At 37.6% G+C, this 15253-nt stretch overlaps 2 protein-coding genes across 9 annotated transcripts; one reads left to right on the top strand and one right to left on the bottom strand.

Annotated features, from left to right (window-relative positions):
- Positions 1 to 2029: 2029 nt before the first annotated feature.
- Positions 2030 to 7100, bottom strand: CRB (chloroplast RNA binding protein). Its single transcript, XM_077362631.1, has 10 exons — positions 6869 to 7100; positions 6639 to 6773; positions 6209 to 6295; positions 5774 to 5864; positions 5271 to 5325; positions 4772 to 4832; positions 4182 to 4403; positions 3658 to 3774; positions 3481 to 3570; positions 2030 to 2506 (listed from the first exon to the last, which is right to left on the bottom strand). The coding sequence occupies exons 1-10, from the start codon at positions 6995 to 6997 to the stop codon at positions 2327 to 2329; spliced, it is 1167 nt and encodes a 388-aa protein (XP_077218746.1). The 5' UTR covers positions 6998 to 7100; the 3' UTR covers positions 2030 to 2326.
- An 847-nt stretch (positions 7101 to 7947) lies between these two features.
- On the top strand, positions 7948 to 14172 carry LOC143852953 (small ribosomal subunit protein bS1c-like). Of its 8 annotated transcripts, none has more exons than XR_013236922.1 (9): positions 7948 to 8347; positions 9643 to 9918; positions 11713 to 11793; positions 12127 to 12408; positions 12489 to 12599; positions 12691 to 12777; positions 13399 to 13521; positions 13882 to 13945; positions 14105 to 14172. XR_013236922.1 is itself a non-coding variant. In XM_077362630.1 (8 exons), the coding sequence occupies exons 1-7, from the start codon at positions 8057 to 8059 to the stop codon at positions 13501 to 13503; spliced, it is 1233 nt and encodes a 410-aa protein (XP_077218745.1). In that variant the 5' UTR covers positions 7948 to 8056; the 3' UTR covers positions 13504 to 13521; positions 13882 to 14172. The 8 variants fall into 8 exon arrangements, 4 of the variants coding, with proteins under 4 accessions (XP_077218745.1, XP_077218743.1, XP_077218744.1 ...); XR_013236920.1 differs by adding an exon at positions 13730 to 13790 and having other exon boundaries at positions 13882 to 14172; XR_013236921.1 differs by adding an exon at positions 13711 to 13790 and having other exon boundaries at positions 13882 to 14172.
- The last annotated feature ends 1081 nt before the right edge of the window (positions 14173 to 15253 follow it).

Raw genomic sequence — 15253 nt, 5'->3', positions numbered from 1 at the left:
TAATATCTTTCTATGTTTATCTTGGAGTGCTTTATATAAGCCCAATGCAACTGTATTGAAAGCGGATGAATGAAGAAACTTGTTACAAAATGTGTCTTGTGCACAAAAGATGATTGATCATGTGCAGCCATGGCGCAAGCTCTGATACCACTTGTTACAAGCCTAGATCAGTTTGCAACTGATTTGATCTTTTCGGAGGGAAGATCGGCCTCTTGACCCACTTCGAGGGAAGGATCAATCCTCCTTTGTGCACAAGACACGTTTTGTAACAAGTGTAGCTTGATAGATTATAATACTAATTTATATTAGTATATTCTTTATTTAGTTATTTTTATTCTTATCATAAGATCTTTCTATGTTTATCTTAGAGTGCTTTATATTAGCACAATGCTACTGTATTGAAAGCGGATGAATGAAGAAACTTGTTACAAAACATGTCTTGTGCACAAAGGAGGATTGATCCTTCCCTCGAAGTGGGTCAAGAGGCCGATCTTCCCTCCGAGAAGATCAAATCAGTTGTAGCTTGATCGATTAGAATACTAATTTAGATTAGTATAATCTTTATTTAGTTATTTTTATTCTTATCATAAGATCTTTCTATGTTTATCTTGGGGTGCTTTATATAAGCACAATGCTACTGTATTGAAAGCGGATGAATGAAGAAACTCGTTACAAAATGTGTCTTGTGCACAAAGGAGGATTGATCCTTCCCTCGAAGTGGGTCAAGAGGCCGTCTTCCCTCCGAAATGGGACCCATCTAGACACGAATTATTCCACCCCTCTTGAAATCAACTTTGTCCTTAAGGTTGGAGATTAAGAATTGGTTGGTGAAAAATAAGATGAGTGTAGCGGAGATGCGAATGTTTAGATGGATGTGTAGCCACATAAGGTTAGATCGAATTAAAAATGAAGACATCCATAAAAAAGTGGGGGTGGCACCAATTGAGGAGAAGATGAGAGAGCACCGCTTAAGATGGTTTGGGCATATCCAAAGTAGGCCTTTGGATGCTCCAGTGAGAAGAAGTGACTCTTGCCAAGTTGATGGAGTAAAAAGAGGTAGGGCCAGAACGAAAACAACTTCGGTAGAAACAGTTAGGAAAGACTTGAGGGCTAAGAACATAACAGAGAACATGACCTTGGATAGGATAGAATCAAGAAAATGATCCATGTAGACGAAACCAACTAGTGTCAGGATTAGACTTAGTCAATTTGAGCCAGATAAATCCGTTCACCTTCTTCATGAAAATTTTCTAAAAGATTCATTAGCCGACCCCAACTAGTTTGGGACAAAGGCTTAGTTGAGTTGAGTTGACCAGAAACATCTTGTTTACTTCTTTATCATCAAATATCCAAGTTCTTCCTCATATTTACTCTGAACCAATTTGACACTATATTAATTTCCCTCCTTTTATAAAAGGATTCCCAATGGAAAATAGTTGTATATGATTTGAGATAAAGGTTAAGTTTTTTTTTAATAGCATTTGATCGTATCATTCTTTTGCAATTAGATCCATCATTTGTCTTTCACCTCGTTGGAAATATTTGGTTGACTATATACACTTAAAATCAATTTTGTTTTGCTATTTCTTACACTTAAAAGAAAGTCATCGGTGGAGGGACAATGAACACAGAAACTCAAGAAAAGCTTGGTAGCTCTCTGCTTGAGCAATATGTAACTTGGTTTGCTTCACCTCAGAAGTAAACTCTGCTTTTGAGCATGATTCTCCCACAAAAGTGATATAAGCATTAGTATGTGGAGGGTTTTGCCTGCAAAGCCAATGTCTAAAATAAATAGCACACTATGTTGTGGTTAATTTGGCTTTCATGGGCACTGAAAGCTTACCTGAGAATAGGAGGATACAGATTTTTATGGCTCCAATCAAAGATATAAGTTCATTCCAATTCCTTTTACTCCTTTCACATTTTTATGCTTATGCCAGCTTTTGCTCATCGACTATGTTCTGTTGTGAGGCAAGAGACTAACTTCATGGCACGATTTGTGCTGTTCAATGTTTTAAACCACGCTCAGTTCAACAAGAAACCAGAAAAATACATTTATAGGGCTTGAGATTCAGACTACTTTTTCCTTTACTTTTTCAATAAAATTATAACATGGACATGAAACATCAACATGACAAATCACATAGAACTGATTTAGCCTCTTTGTTTGGGAGCTTTTGGATTTGCAAGTCAAAGGAAATGCACTTGGTTACACCATTGGCACGTCATCCGATTCTGGCGATCTAGCAAGTGTTCTGTTTCTCAGGATCTGGCCCTTTATAACACGGGCCTAATGATAGTAAAGAAAAAGAAAAATGAAAGTGGCTTAGCTCTGGAGAACAAGAGTCTTGTTGAGAATCATGTCATCTGTGGAGAAGTCAGCCTCTTTCCTAAATGTTCCCCTGCCAAAGTCTAAGTTGTAGGAGTCTGCGAGACCTTCAACAAGACCATATTCAGGAGCCCACCCTAGCTCGCTCTTGGCCTTTTCGACAGATGCGAAGAAATGCTGCATGCCATTGAAAAAAAAAAGAAAAAGCAAAACAATCTATATGTTATCTATAGCACACTATCCCAAATTATGATCATGGTCACAAATATCTCCGATATTTTCGAAAATATCCCAATATTTTATGATTTTTTATAAAGCGACAAAATCTTGAAATTTTCTTGAGATTCTGAAAAATCTTCGAGATATCTTCATATTTTATTTTTTACGGCAAAAATATCATGAAATATCGTGATAAATTCATGATATTATTGGTTGTCTTAATTTTGTTCTTAAATTTTATATTTTATATTTATTTTAATTAGGCCACTGATACTCGCAGTACCATGTTTTGATAATTACACTAACTCATCTTGTCTTTTATTATTTAACGAGCTGTCAAAGGTTATTACAATTTCCAAAAAGCGCTTGAAAGCTAATTATAAAAGTAAACAGAAGGTGAGCTAGTGCAATTATCAAAACATGGCAGTGCCAATATCATTAGCCTTTAAATATTTTGTTTTTCCAAAATTTCCCTAATTTTTTAAAAATATCCCAAGATACACCCTTCCCGGGTAATTTCCTGAGACAAATATTAGTGACTAAGATTAAAATCACTAAGACATCAATTGTAGGAGTGACTATGAAGTCGTAAAAAATGGAGTGTCAAATCAAGTTCTCACTCTTTATGATTTTCTCCCTCCTTAATTTCATCTCCTAGTTTTTGTTGTTTTTATTTCTCTTCTAGTTCTGTAAGGGGGACTCCCTCAGTCTTCTTTAATATATCATATTATCATATTACCATTCAAAAAAAAAATGAAGTCGTAAAAAATTTAAAGCATTATGGAATTTGGGAAAACCAATTGAAAGTTTTAAAAAGTAAGTAGGCAATTGGAGAAAAAAAAAACTTTTAAATCGGTTCTGAAGATTCTGATATTTAGTAAAAAAAATTATTCTTTCTTGTTTGAGCTTCCATGCATAAGTTGTGTACGCACCTGATCGCGGAATGGAAATGCCTTCTTTTTTCCGAAATCGAATTCCTTGGGATTAAAATGAATTATCTCTGGTTCAGGAAATCCAGCAGCCTGAAAGAAGTAAAAGAATTTGTATAATTCAAAATCAATGGTTGATACATGTAAATATAATTATGAGGAATTTTTTTATGTGATTACCTTGGCACATGCCTTCGCTAATCCATCGAAGGTGACATATTTTTCTCCAGAGATGTTGTACACTTGCTTGCTTGCCTTCTCATTACCTAGAACCTGAACAAAAGCTCTTGCCAAATCCTGGAATTTATTTGAATTTTTCTATTAGATTATTTCAAGGACAAACTACTAATGAATTATTAGACAATAAAAAAGAATCCCTGATTTTCCAATTCTAATAATCAGTGTTTGGATACGATCGGTTCTCAAAATCCAAAACAAACAGGACCTTGGCAATATGGATTTCTATGTATAGTTTCATAAATTATTGCACAGCATGATTTATAACATGGTTTTTGTTGTAGTGTACTTTTCCAGCATATCCAACTAGAGTTTCAATGGGGTACATTGAAAGTGTCAAGTTTTAGCACGCAGAAGGCACAAAAACCCTTAGATAATTAGTATCTGCAGACACACCGAGGCTATATTGATGGCCGATCGATGTGAAATTCGTAGAAATTTTATCATTTTGATACATTATAACTAACCTTAACATGACCTAGCTGTGTTATTTGAACTCCAGAGTTGGGGATTGGAATTGGACGACCAGCTTTCAAACGATGGAAGAACCATTCCTCAACAGGGTTGTAATTGAGGGGCCCATAGATATAAACCGGCCTTATAGAAGTCCAATTAACACCCTTTGCATCCAACAAGCTCTCAGTTTCAAGCTTCCCTTTGTGCCTGCTCTTTGGATCAACTGCATCAGTCTGTCATTCCCAATATAAAAGATTAGAAAAATACTACTTTTTGATACAATTCTTCGTCATGGTGAGGGAGGCTTAAATTTCACCCATGGGTAAGTTTCTAACAGTATCCCAAGCTTTTCAAGCACAGATGCGTAGCATTGGGGACTTCTAGTGATAAGTGTCATGGGTCAGTTATATCTTTTCACCCTCTTGATGAAATCAAACCAACAGATAAACATAAGTTCCACAGAGGTAGTAAAAAAAATAAAAAATGACCTCTGATGACAGCCTAGAGGCACTCTTAGATTCTTAAGGGTGAAATTTAAACCTCTGTCCCTCTAGATGTAAGTCACAGGGGTTGCAATGGAAATGTAAGATAAAAAACTCACCTCAAAGTGTGGTAACAAATCGGACTTGAGGTACACTCCAGCTGATGAGCAATATATGAACCTGAGACATATTTATTTATTCATTTTTCACAACCAGATAAAAGAAATTGATGAGTGAACAATTGCAAAGTGTTTGGATTTGATGAATAAATCATTACAAGAGGGCATGCATAGCAGACTCTGATGTGAATTCTATCATATGTTTTTTTCTATGAACATGATGATTTTGGTTACCCTGTGATATATACCCATGTTTATTATGTTGCACCACAATGACATGGTGCCCCTGAAAGGAAGTAGTAATTTCCAGAGCAATGTCTCAAAGGGAACGGGTATTTACAGCCCCTTGTTTTGGTGCCACACAGTCCTTGTCTTTATGTTAGAAATTCTCATCAGCTTTGCAATTTCCTAGTGATCTGTACAAGCCAATGAGGAGTCTAAAAAAAGAAATATCAGCTTCCTTTCCTAAAATTAGAAAATTATTGCAAGGGGGACTTACTGCTCTAACTTTGGCAAGGCATCTATTATGGGTTCTACTTCAACCGCATCTCGTCCTGTATAGAATGAAAAAAAAAAAAAAACAGTTAAGAAATATAAATAAGATCACCCAAACGTGCATCTGATCCTACTATTAAGGAGTGAATGGAGTACCCAAAAGTGTCCTCCTTAGAAAGAGTGAATCAGGCCTCTGTATTTCCACCCTTAGAAAATAAGTACTTCCACCCATTTTAGTTTGTCTTACCTGAAATGCTCCTGCTCTGTAGTTTGTAACAACTTTGTAGCATAAAAGAAAGACTCACATGAATGGAAATACATACATTTATGGGTGGCAATATCAGCTCCCTCAAGGATTACTTAATTGGATCTTGTCTGCAAATCTTCCTATAATTTTGGGAGCAATATGCAGACCATAATTTTGTGCTTAGAACTATTTTCATGGGGCTGTGATTTTAGATGTGTGCTATGTTATGTTTGTATCTTAAGGGAGCCCTATAACTATACCGTTTATATCATAGACAACGTCGAAGCCTTGAGCTGAAAGGCTACTCTTCACAAATTCAAAGTCTTTTCTATCTCCTTTCAAATGCAAGATCTGCACACCATTGAAACAAATAATTGAATATTTTCATCAAATGCAAATAAGCACAAGCACAATTAATCAAAAAAATTTCTTGGACAATCTTTCCAAGAAAACTACTGAAAATATGATTTTTCAATAGCTGTTCATTAAGTTGTGGGGAAAACATAGGTGCTGGTATTGTCACCCTTAAAATTAGGCACTTCCATCCATGTCAGTTAGAAAGTCCTTAAATTATGGGTGGCAAGGTGGCTCTTTCCTATTATATAAAGCTGCCCATACCAATTTCATCATCATCATCATCCAACCATATCAAAAAGAGAAAGGAACTAAGAAATATTTTTCATTTTTTTTCTTACCTTGGAGGAAAACTCCGAGTAGTCTTGGTCTGATTCTCCAGGGAGTTGCTGGGTGATGGGTGCTTTCCCTCTAGTAAACAGGGTCACCTGCCCACCACAAATTTATACATGCTTACCTTCTTGAGATAACAAAAATGACCCTACTTTTGAGAAAGGAAACTGATATCTACACCCTCTATTTATTTAAATCTTTTCAAGTAACTGTTACAGCTGCCAAGGAGCTGCTATAGCCAAGGGAGAGAGTTTGAAATAAAGAAAAGGATTGTATCTACCAAATTTAGGGGGTACAAATGTCAGCTGCCTTTCAAAATGACCAGCATACACACATGCTTCTTGCAAGAAAACACCAATTAAGCCTCTAATCTTGTTTCAAAATGACCATAGTAATATTAAATTTCATTGGTAGATTATGTGTAAGGTAAGACAGAACCTGATGGCCTTCTTTTACAAGGAGTCTTGACAAAAATACACCAATAAATCTGGTGCCCCCCATTATCAAAATCTTTTTGGCACTTGATGCTGTGACCCGCAGTCCCCCCTTTGGCTGCCATACCTTCCTTTTGTTCTGCAATTTGCAAAGAAAATGAATGAAATAATAAAATAAGATAGGAGAAGAGATGTAACTTTCATTTAATTTTCATTAAGGAGGGCTTTTCTTACCTGAATTGGGATGTTAAAACGAACTCCATTGAATTCTGAGAGAGAAGATGGGAGAAGAGAGAAGGGTGGAGAAACACAAGTAGTGTGATTGAATGGTTGTTTCTGTTGCAACACCACCAACCTCGCCATACCCTTTTTCCTTCTTTCTTGCAGGCTTTTGAAACTTGGGTGGTTGAGTTCAGTTGAGGGCGTTTGGCCTCTCGTAAAATGATGATGATAGTCTTAGCCCCCATCTTCTCTTACTCTTCTTTCACTGCTCTAAACAAGGATAAGACAAGGCCCACTTCGGTTACATCCACAGCCTCTTGTTTCAAATATCACCTTCCCTTTTCATTTTTAGACCGTTTGGATAGAGTGAAAACTGCAAAAATAACCCTCCCTTGCAAACAAGTAGAACTACTAGAAATACAGTCACCATCTGGATCAATGGTAACATTCAACTTCTGGATCCAATCAAGAGTCAAGACCATTGATTCTGTACAACATCGTGAGGTCACCCAGACGAGGGTCTTGATCCCATCCCTAGCCGACTTCCTATAAGTGAGATAAAGGACTACGAAAATCAATGGTTTAGTTTTTTCTTGGGACGGAACTCTACACTAGGCTTGATGGATCAATGGATTAAGGGCCTAGAATCATCTGATCAAAGTGTTTTCAACTGCATTTTGCCTCACTTATGACTGCCCCAAGTCCAAGTGTCTATTAGAAGGGAGCTAGTAGAAGCATTTTTCCATAAATAAGTGATTATATAGGGTCCCTTGTTCAACGATCCAAACCATTTATCCCCGTTGGGTTAGGTTGAGGCCAAGTTGGGGTTGCATTACCTCAACCCTAACCCGACCCAATCCGAGTGTTGGGTCAGAGGGTCAACCCTAACCCAACCTGCCTCGAAATCTCTCAACCCAAACGGAAGTACTAGTAACTTGAGCCCTCAAAACCCAGGTTTGAGCCAATTGATCCGCTAGATCATTGGTACTTCTAAAGACATGAACAAAAGAAAGGAAGTTGTCGTTAGTCATAATCTCATCCAAAAGCTTGGTCACATCCACATTGATCTCTCTCTCTCTCTCTCTCTCTCTCTCTCTCTCTACCTTATCGAAAAGAAAATCCAACAAAATGAAGAAAACAGACTATCTGGATGGATAGAATCCAACTCTCGAGCTTTTTTGTTTTTGGCAACCTCTGAAAATGGCGGGCTTGGCCCAGCAGTTTGCAGGCCTAAGATGCCAACCTCTCTCATCTTCTCCACTCTCAAAACCCACCTCTTCAAAACCCCAAAAGGTAACCTTGTCTCCCACCATAATCTCGGCAGTGGCCATCTCTAACGCCCAAACAAGAGAGCGTCAGAAGCTCAAGGAAATGTTCGAAGAAGCCTACGAGCGATGCAGAGCGGCCCCCATGGAGGGAATTTCCTTCACCGTCGAAGATTTCCACGCCGCCCTCGATAAGTACGACTTCGATTCCGAAATTGGCGCCAAGGTTAGACCTTTCTTGACGAGAATTGTATAAATTGGTTCTTGTGTTTAGGCTGGGTTGAGTATTTGTTGCTGAATTGAGTCAATTTCAAACTCCACTCCCAATCTGTTCATCTTTGTTTGTGTGGTCTGTGTGTTTCATTAGTCAGTTATATTGTTTTTATTATAACTTTGTAGAGAAAACTATGTGACCCAGATTGTTGAGGAGGTAATCAATGATGTGTGTTGATTATGCATGACTCAAGCATATCATGTTGTTGGCTAAGAGGTCTTTATAGAGAAAACAATTTGTTATGGGTCTCAGTAAGCTTTGTGTCATCTACTGCTTAACTGTGAGATATTTTCTAGAACTGACCCTTCATGATTATCACACTTCATAAGCTGTATCACTAAGTATGCGGTGGCCCTGTTCGTTTTGGACTTTGAGTATCGATTCTGAGTCCAAAACTGATTATTGGACTCAAAATTAAATGCAATTTTTTTTTACTCAGAATCAATTCTCAAAATCCAAAACAAACAGGACCTAACAAAATTCCATTTTGCAACCTTTATGCTTCAGTGCCCATTTCACCAGTTGATTTCTCTACAATATCGTGTTTCTTTCTAGTGTATGTAGCTATCCCATGTTTAACGCAAAATCTGCATGCATAACCATTCTGGCATAGGAGTTGCTTGCTAGCTATTGTCTCTTCTCCCTTCTTTAACTTTTCCTTTTAGTAGGTGGAGGTTGGTAGGCTGAGATGGAAGATTCTCATATACAGTAAAACCCCCAAATTTTAATTCAGAACTCTTTGTTTCTGGTGATTATATATGTTCTGTGTTGTAGCTTTCTATCAATCTATTGAGTTTTCTTGCCAGCTACACAACATTTGAGGATGCAATACTACGGATATGTCAAGAATTTGATGTTTCTGATCTGTCTTTTTTTTCACAGCCACTTGATTGCATAAAAGTAAAGGTTCTTAGTGTTTGATTTGGGGATGCAATGCTTTAATTCAGCTATAATTGTATTAATATTGTCTCTGCCCTCTCCTTTAAGAATTTTAAGTTATGTAGGTCGCATGCCTTTTTTTCTTGAATTGAGAAGAATTCTTTTAAAAAGAGTACGCAAGCTCAAAGATCGGGATGGATGTAGATCACATACTTTACTTCCACTTAATTCATAGCTGCAATTTCCATGACATTATTGATACTGATGCACTCCTTTCTTTCCAGGGTCCATCTGAATCTGTAGATTTTTCTTGGATGTTGTGTAATTTCTGGGAAGAGGAGGGGTTTAATCCATCATTTTTGTTTCAGGTGAAAGGAACAGTTTTCTGTATAGAAAACAATGGAGCTCTTATTGATATTACAGCAAAATCATCAGCATTCTTACCTGTCCAAGAAGCATGTATCCACAGAATTAAGAATGTAAAAGAGGCAGGCATATTTCCAGGTTTACAAGAAGAGTTTGTAGTTATTGGTGAGAATGATGATGATGATAGCTTGATTTTGAGCCTACGATCAATTCAGTATGACCTTGCGTGGGAGAGGTGTAGACAGCTTCAAGGGGAGGACGTTGTCGTCAAGGGTAAGGTGGGATATCAAATAGGAACCCTGCTATTTTTGGTTTCTTGTCTCTTGTTAGACATTGAACCACTCATTGATTTATATTTTTCTTCTCTCCACATTTCTTGCTACCAAATTTGGACATTATCCATTGCAAAATATGCATTTGTTTGCTAGTTGTGATTAGTTGGATGATTGATTTACCTCTCCACAGTGTTCACATCCTTCTAATTTTTCAATTCCAATTACAGAAATAATGTTTTATCTTTCAAAAAAAAAAAGATTACAGAAATAATGCTCAACAACTCACATCTACTCGTCAAATATCATAAGTGTTTGTGCCTTTCTTACTTACAAATGTATTAATTTATTATTTAAATGACATTTTAATGACTGCATAATATAACTAAGTGTTTTCATCAGCATTGTATTGAGTAGGGTACAGGGATGTAATGTTTATGATTGGAAAAATGTGAGGATTGAGTCGAAATCCTCCTAGTGCAGTGTTTCAATTGACAGGTGCATTATTAACTTGCCACTTATTCTTCAAAACATGGTTCCATACTTGGCTAAATTTGATTTATCACTTCTAGCATATGTGTCAATCAACACACGCTGGCTAAGGAATCTTTTTTTTTGTTGGAAAGATTGCAATTTCATTCATAGAAAAAGAGAAGACCGAGATGGTCGTTTACAAATTACAAAAAGAAGAAACAAACAAGACAGATAATAAAAATAACCACAATCACGGAGGTAGGAAGTCAAACATCTCCAACCCCACCTTCCCCACTCCTTGGCGAGCAAGGCTATCCGCCACACTGTTCACCGATCTGGCTAAGGAATCCACGGGTTTTAAATTATAATTTTTGGCTAAGGAACTTTTTGTTTTAAATTATAATTTGTGTTCTTTGCCAGGATTCATTATGCACTCAAAATAAGTTTAGCCAAACATTTTGTTTCATAATAATGCAAATCATATTCATATGTAAATCAGTGGGGTTAGATTAGGATTTAGGAAAGTACTGAATCTATCGTGCTAATCGGGAAGTTACACCTTGAGGTTATTACATAAAAACTTGTCTTGATTGAAAATACCTTACTTTCATCTTAATCCAACTTTCTTTGGCGTTGCTTGTATTGATAGTGTGCAATTTCCATCTTTCGTTTCCTTTTATTTTTTGTAGATACTGTTGGAGACTTGTACCAAGATGCATGTTATTGTTATCAGTATTGCCTCGACAATGGGATTCATGAGGCACATCTGGAAATCCAAACACACTACATATTTGTGGCAAAGCTTGATAGTCAAAGTTAAGGGAGCGTTGAAGCAGAATTTTAACAAAAAAAAATGAAAACTGAAAAATTAAATGTATTAAGTTATAACAAAAGTTCACTATCTCCTCAAAGGGCCATTTCAGAAGTGTTGAAACCTCTCCATATTTCAGTTGGCCTCATGTTCTGTCACATTAGGACTGCACCAAAAAAAAAAAGTTCACTATATTTCCTGAAAGAGCCACTTCAAATGTGTTTAAACCTCACCATATTCCAGTTGTCCTCATGTGCTGACACATTAGGAACCATTGTCCATCCAATATTGACATTAGGGAAAACCCAAAATTTACTCTGCATGTTAACTGCCACTAGGCCCACTACTAATAATTTTTCTAGTCCAATAAAACTTCTGTATTTGTTGTAAAATACATAATTTATGTGTGTTCTAAAGTCTAACATTTTATCTGCTGATCTGACATTTCTCCCCACTACTTATTTATTACATGATGGAATTCTTCAATAATCTGACTATTCTGAACAAATGTACAGATTGTCGGGGCAAACAAAGGAGGAGTGGTGGTCGTTGTGGAGGGCCTTCGTGGATTTGTTCCATTTTCACAGATATCAACAGTTGGTTCCTCGACTTCACTTTTGCATGTTGTATTTCTATTATTGGTGTTATAAACATGTCAAGTCCAATTCAATTTACTGCATTAAGTTGTCTCTGATCTGACTGGCTCTTAAAGCTGAAAGTAAACTCATTGGTTATCATTGGCCATATCTGATGTTGCCATCCACTAGAGCTGACCAAGTGGGCCAATTTTAACCTTCTTCACCTAAATCATAGGGTTTCATTTCCTTGTGCGGCATTATTATATGTTAAATATAAATGGGAATTTAGTCAATAACCTAAATATAATTTATTTGTTCAATGATAACTGGATTTCTCCATTTGCCTACCAGAAATCAGCTGCAGAAGAACTCCTTGATAAGGAAATACCGCTGAAATTTGTGGAGGTTGATGAGGACCAGTCGAGGCTTATTCTCAGTAACCGGAAGGCCATGGCAGACAGTCAGGCTCAACTTGGAATTGGATCGGTCGTCACTGGAACCGTTCAGAGTCTGAAACCATACGGTGCTTTTATTGACATTGGTGGAATTAATGGCCTTCTCCATGTTAGTCAGATCAGTCATGATCGTGTTTCGGACATAGGAACTGTCCTACAGCCTGGTGACACTCTCAAGGTATACACTTTAATTGTTTTACCTGTTAAAAATTCAGGGCATTTCCAGTATCTAATAAATGTAGCATTCTCATTGAAAAGGTTATGGTACTGAGCCATGACCGCGAGAGAGGACGGGTGAGTCTCTCTACGAAAAAGCTAGAGCCGTCACCTGGAGACATGATTCGCAATCCAAAGCTTGTTTTTGAGAAGGTAATTCTTGTAGCTGAATCTGTTCTTCCCCAGAAGGCTGTGACGAACGAGAAATCTAACCAGTAATTTCCTGATCATGGTGTTCTAACAGGCAGATGAGATGGCTCAGACTTTCAGGCAGAGAATAGCTCAAGCAGAAGCAATGGCCCGTGCTGACATGCTGAGGTTTCAGCCTGAGGTATTTTTTTAATTATTAAGCTTATAGTTAAGCCTTTCCAATAGAGAAGCCACGATGCTGTTACGGCCATAGTCCTGAATGTATTTTTCAAAAAATACGCTGGGGCCCACCTTGTTCAAAGATCAAATTCATTCATTTGTTGGGTTCCAACGTGAATAGGTTCCCCAAATATCAACACCACAGGAGGATTCTAACAATCCAATCAGTAGAGATGGCTCGTAGAAATCCCTACTGATCAGATGGTTAGGATCAAGGAAGCAGGATTCTTCCCTGGGAGCCTTCGATTCCCGCTTCGATTCCCGTTTCGATTCCCGCTCTGGCAACCTTTAGTAGGATTCTTCCCTGGGAGCCTTCGATTCCCGCTTTTGATTCCCGTTTCGATTCCCGCTTTTGATTCCCGCTTTCGATTCCCGCTCTGGCAACCTTGGTTAGGATCATCCTGTGAAGATGATATTTGAGGCATGATCTATTTATGTTGGGATCCAACAAATGAATGGCTTTGGATCTTTGAACAAGGTGGGTCCCACTGTATTTTTTTGAAAAATACTTGCACCTACTCTCTCTCTCTCTCTCATGTCATTTCTAGGCTTTGAACCTGATTGTCATTTTTGTGTTTCGCAGAGTGGATTGACTCTCAGCTCTGAGGGGATCTTAGGGCCTCTTACGCCAGACTTACCTGTGGATGGACTAGATTTAGGAGACATCCCTCCAGCTGAAGAGACATAAATGTCAAGTGCTATCGAGGTAAATTAGATTGTTTCCTGTAATTACATAGTCTTGCTGGCAAAGGTGCTCCCACGATGATTCTGAAATGATAAGATTGTTTCTCTCAGCACCCTTGGATTGTGTTTTAATTGAAAGGCATTCATGAGAATTACATTTGGCAATTATTTTGTCATTCAGAAACCATAACCAATTACTTTATGGCAAAAGGAAAAATCTAACAAAGCAGGTTGAAGGATCCAGACCTCAACAAGGGGAGCACAAGACTAAGAATTTTGCGGCATTACTTGGTAGCTGACTTTGCCGACCCCAACTAGTTTGAGACAAAGGCTTAGTTGAGTTGAGTTGAGTACTTGGTAGCTGACTTTGTTTTCTTGACAGAGCAAACATGGGTGAGGCAATGATGGTAATTCTTGTCATAGTGAGAGCTACAGAAACCAGAAATGTGAGTCATCAAAAGCCGGTTTCAACTAGTCAAGAAACTAAAACAAGTTGCATTCTATATATCAAATAAACAGATTGCAATAGCTATAGGTACAAATATAAATTGTTGGGTCTTGATGAGATCAACTGATTCCAATTTGCAATGTTGTGTACAAACTAGATCTATAGAATCATCAATGCTGGTGTGTTGCCGGAACATACAAGGGAATTGGGAAGGATTTTATGGTATCTCTCACCAAGGGTCGAGGTCCCCCTTCATTTAACGTTCAACATTGGCAGAGGGTAGCAACTCAAAATCACGCATATGGTGGATAAGCCCAGAACAGAGTGGAACTGTTTGGAGGAGCATACAAAACAAATAGCACGCTCACCAGTAGCGAATGCCTCTGCCCTGATGCAACCATGCAAACTAAAACAAGATCTAAAATCCTCCATTCTGCAAGCGGCTCGGACCCATCCCTGCAGAATTGTGGATCTAAACTATATCTCCATCATAATGAATCATGCGATATCTTATAATAATTGTGCATTTTGGATGTACACCCCTAATTGCAATTTGGGTCTTTTTCTATTGTAATTTACAGCATAAACTATAACCTAAAAAGCCCAAATTGTACTGAAATTGCAATTTTTACTGTAATTGACAGCATAAACTTTAATCTAAAAAGGCCCAAATTGAATTAGAACTGCAATGTGTCTTCACCCAGATGCACACTAAGGACCCCATCTGCCTTGCAGGCCATGTTGTCTATCCTTGTAGATCCCAGAAGTGCTGCGGACATCAATTAAAAAACTTCATGTTGGCACTCTTTCTACAAGGATCCAAGAAAATGAAAAAAAAATGAGGTTGGTGTGTTTGAAATTATCATCTGCCCTTCAAACTTTTTCAAATGAAGTTTCTTTAACTTTCTCAGATTTCATTTTGCTTACTAAATTATCTCCTTGCAACCAGATAATTTCATCAGCTAAAGCTTTAGTAGGCATTTATGTTTCAGATTTTCACCAAATCATAATCCCTTGAGTAGCTCCTCTATTTTCCAACGAATCCAACCGAAGGCCAAACTTCCTTTTTAAGATAAAAAAATGAAAATGGGAAAACACATCAATAGAGTTTAAACACGTAAATAGACGTAAAACTGTGCCATGTTTGTCCAACCCGAGAAAACAAATTGATACATACCGTGAATGCGTGGTGACTGTTGGATGGTGCCATCAATTTAGCCCTCTAAATTGATGGCACTTATTGTGAATTATTTCACACAAATCTAGCCTTGTTGGTCATTGAAGTTTTCTATTGATAATAAGGCCA

The sequence above is a fragment of the Tasmannia lanceolata genome, unplaced genomic scaffold (genome assembly GCF_043159265.1).
Source record: "Tasmannia lanceolata isolate RefF3 unplaced genomic scaffold, GAP_Taslan_0.1 ptg000019l, whole genome shotgun sequence".
NCBI lineage: Eukaryota > Viridiplantae > Streptophyta > Magnoliopsida > Canellales > Winteraceae > Tasmannia > Tasmannia lanceolata.
This window is presented reverse-complemented; position numbering and strand designations above follow the sequence as displayed.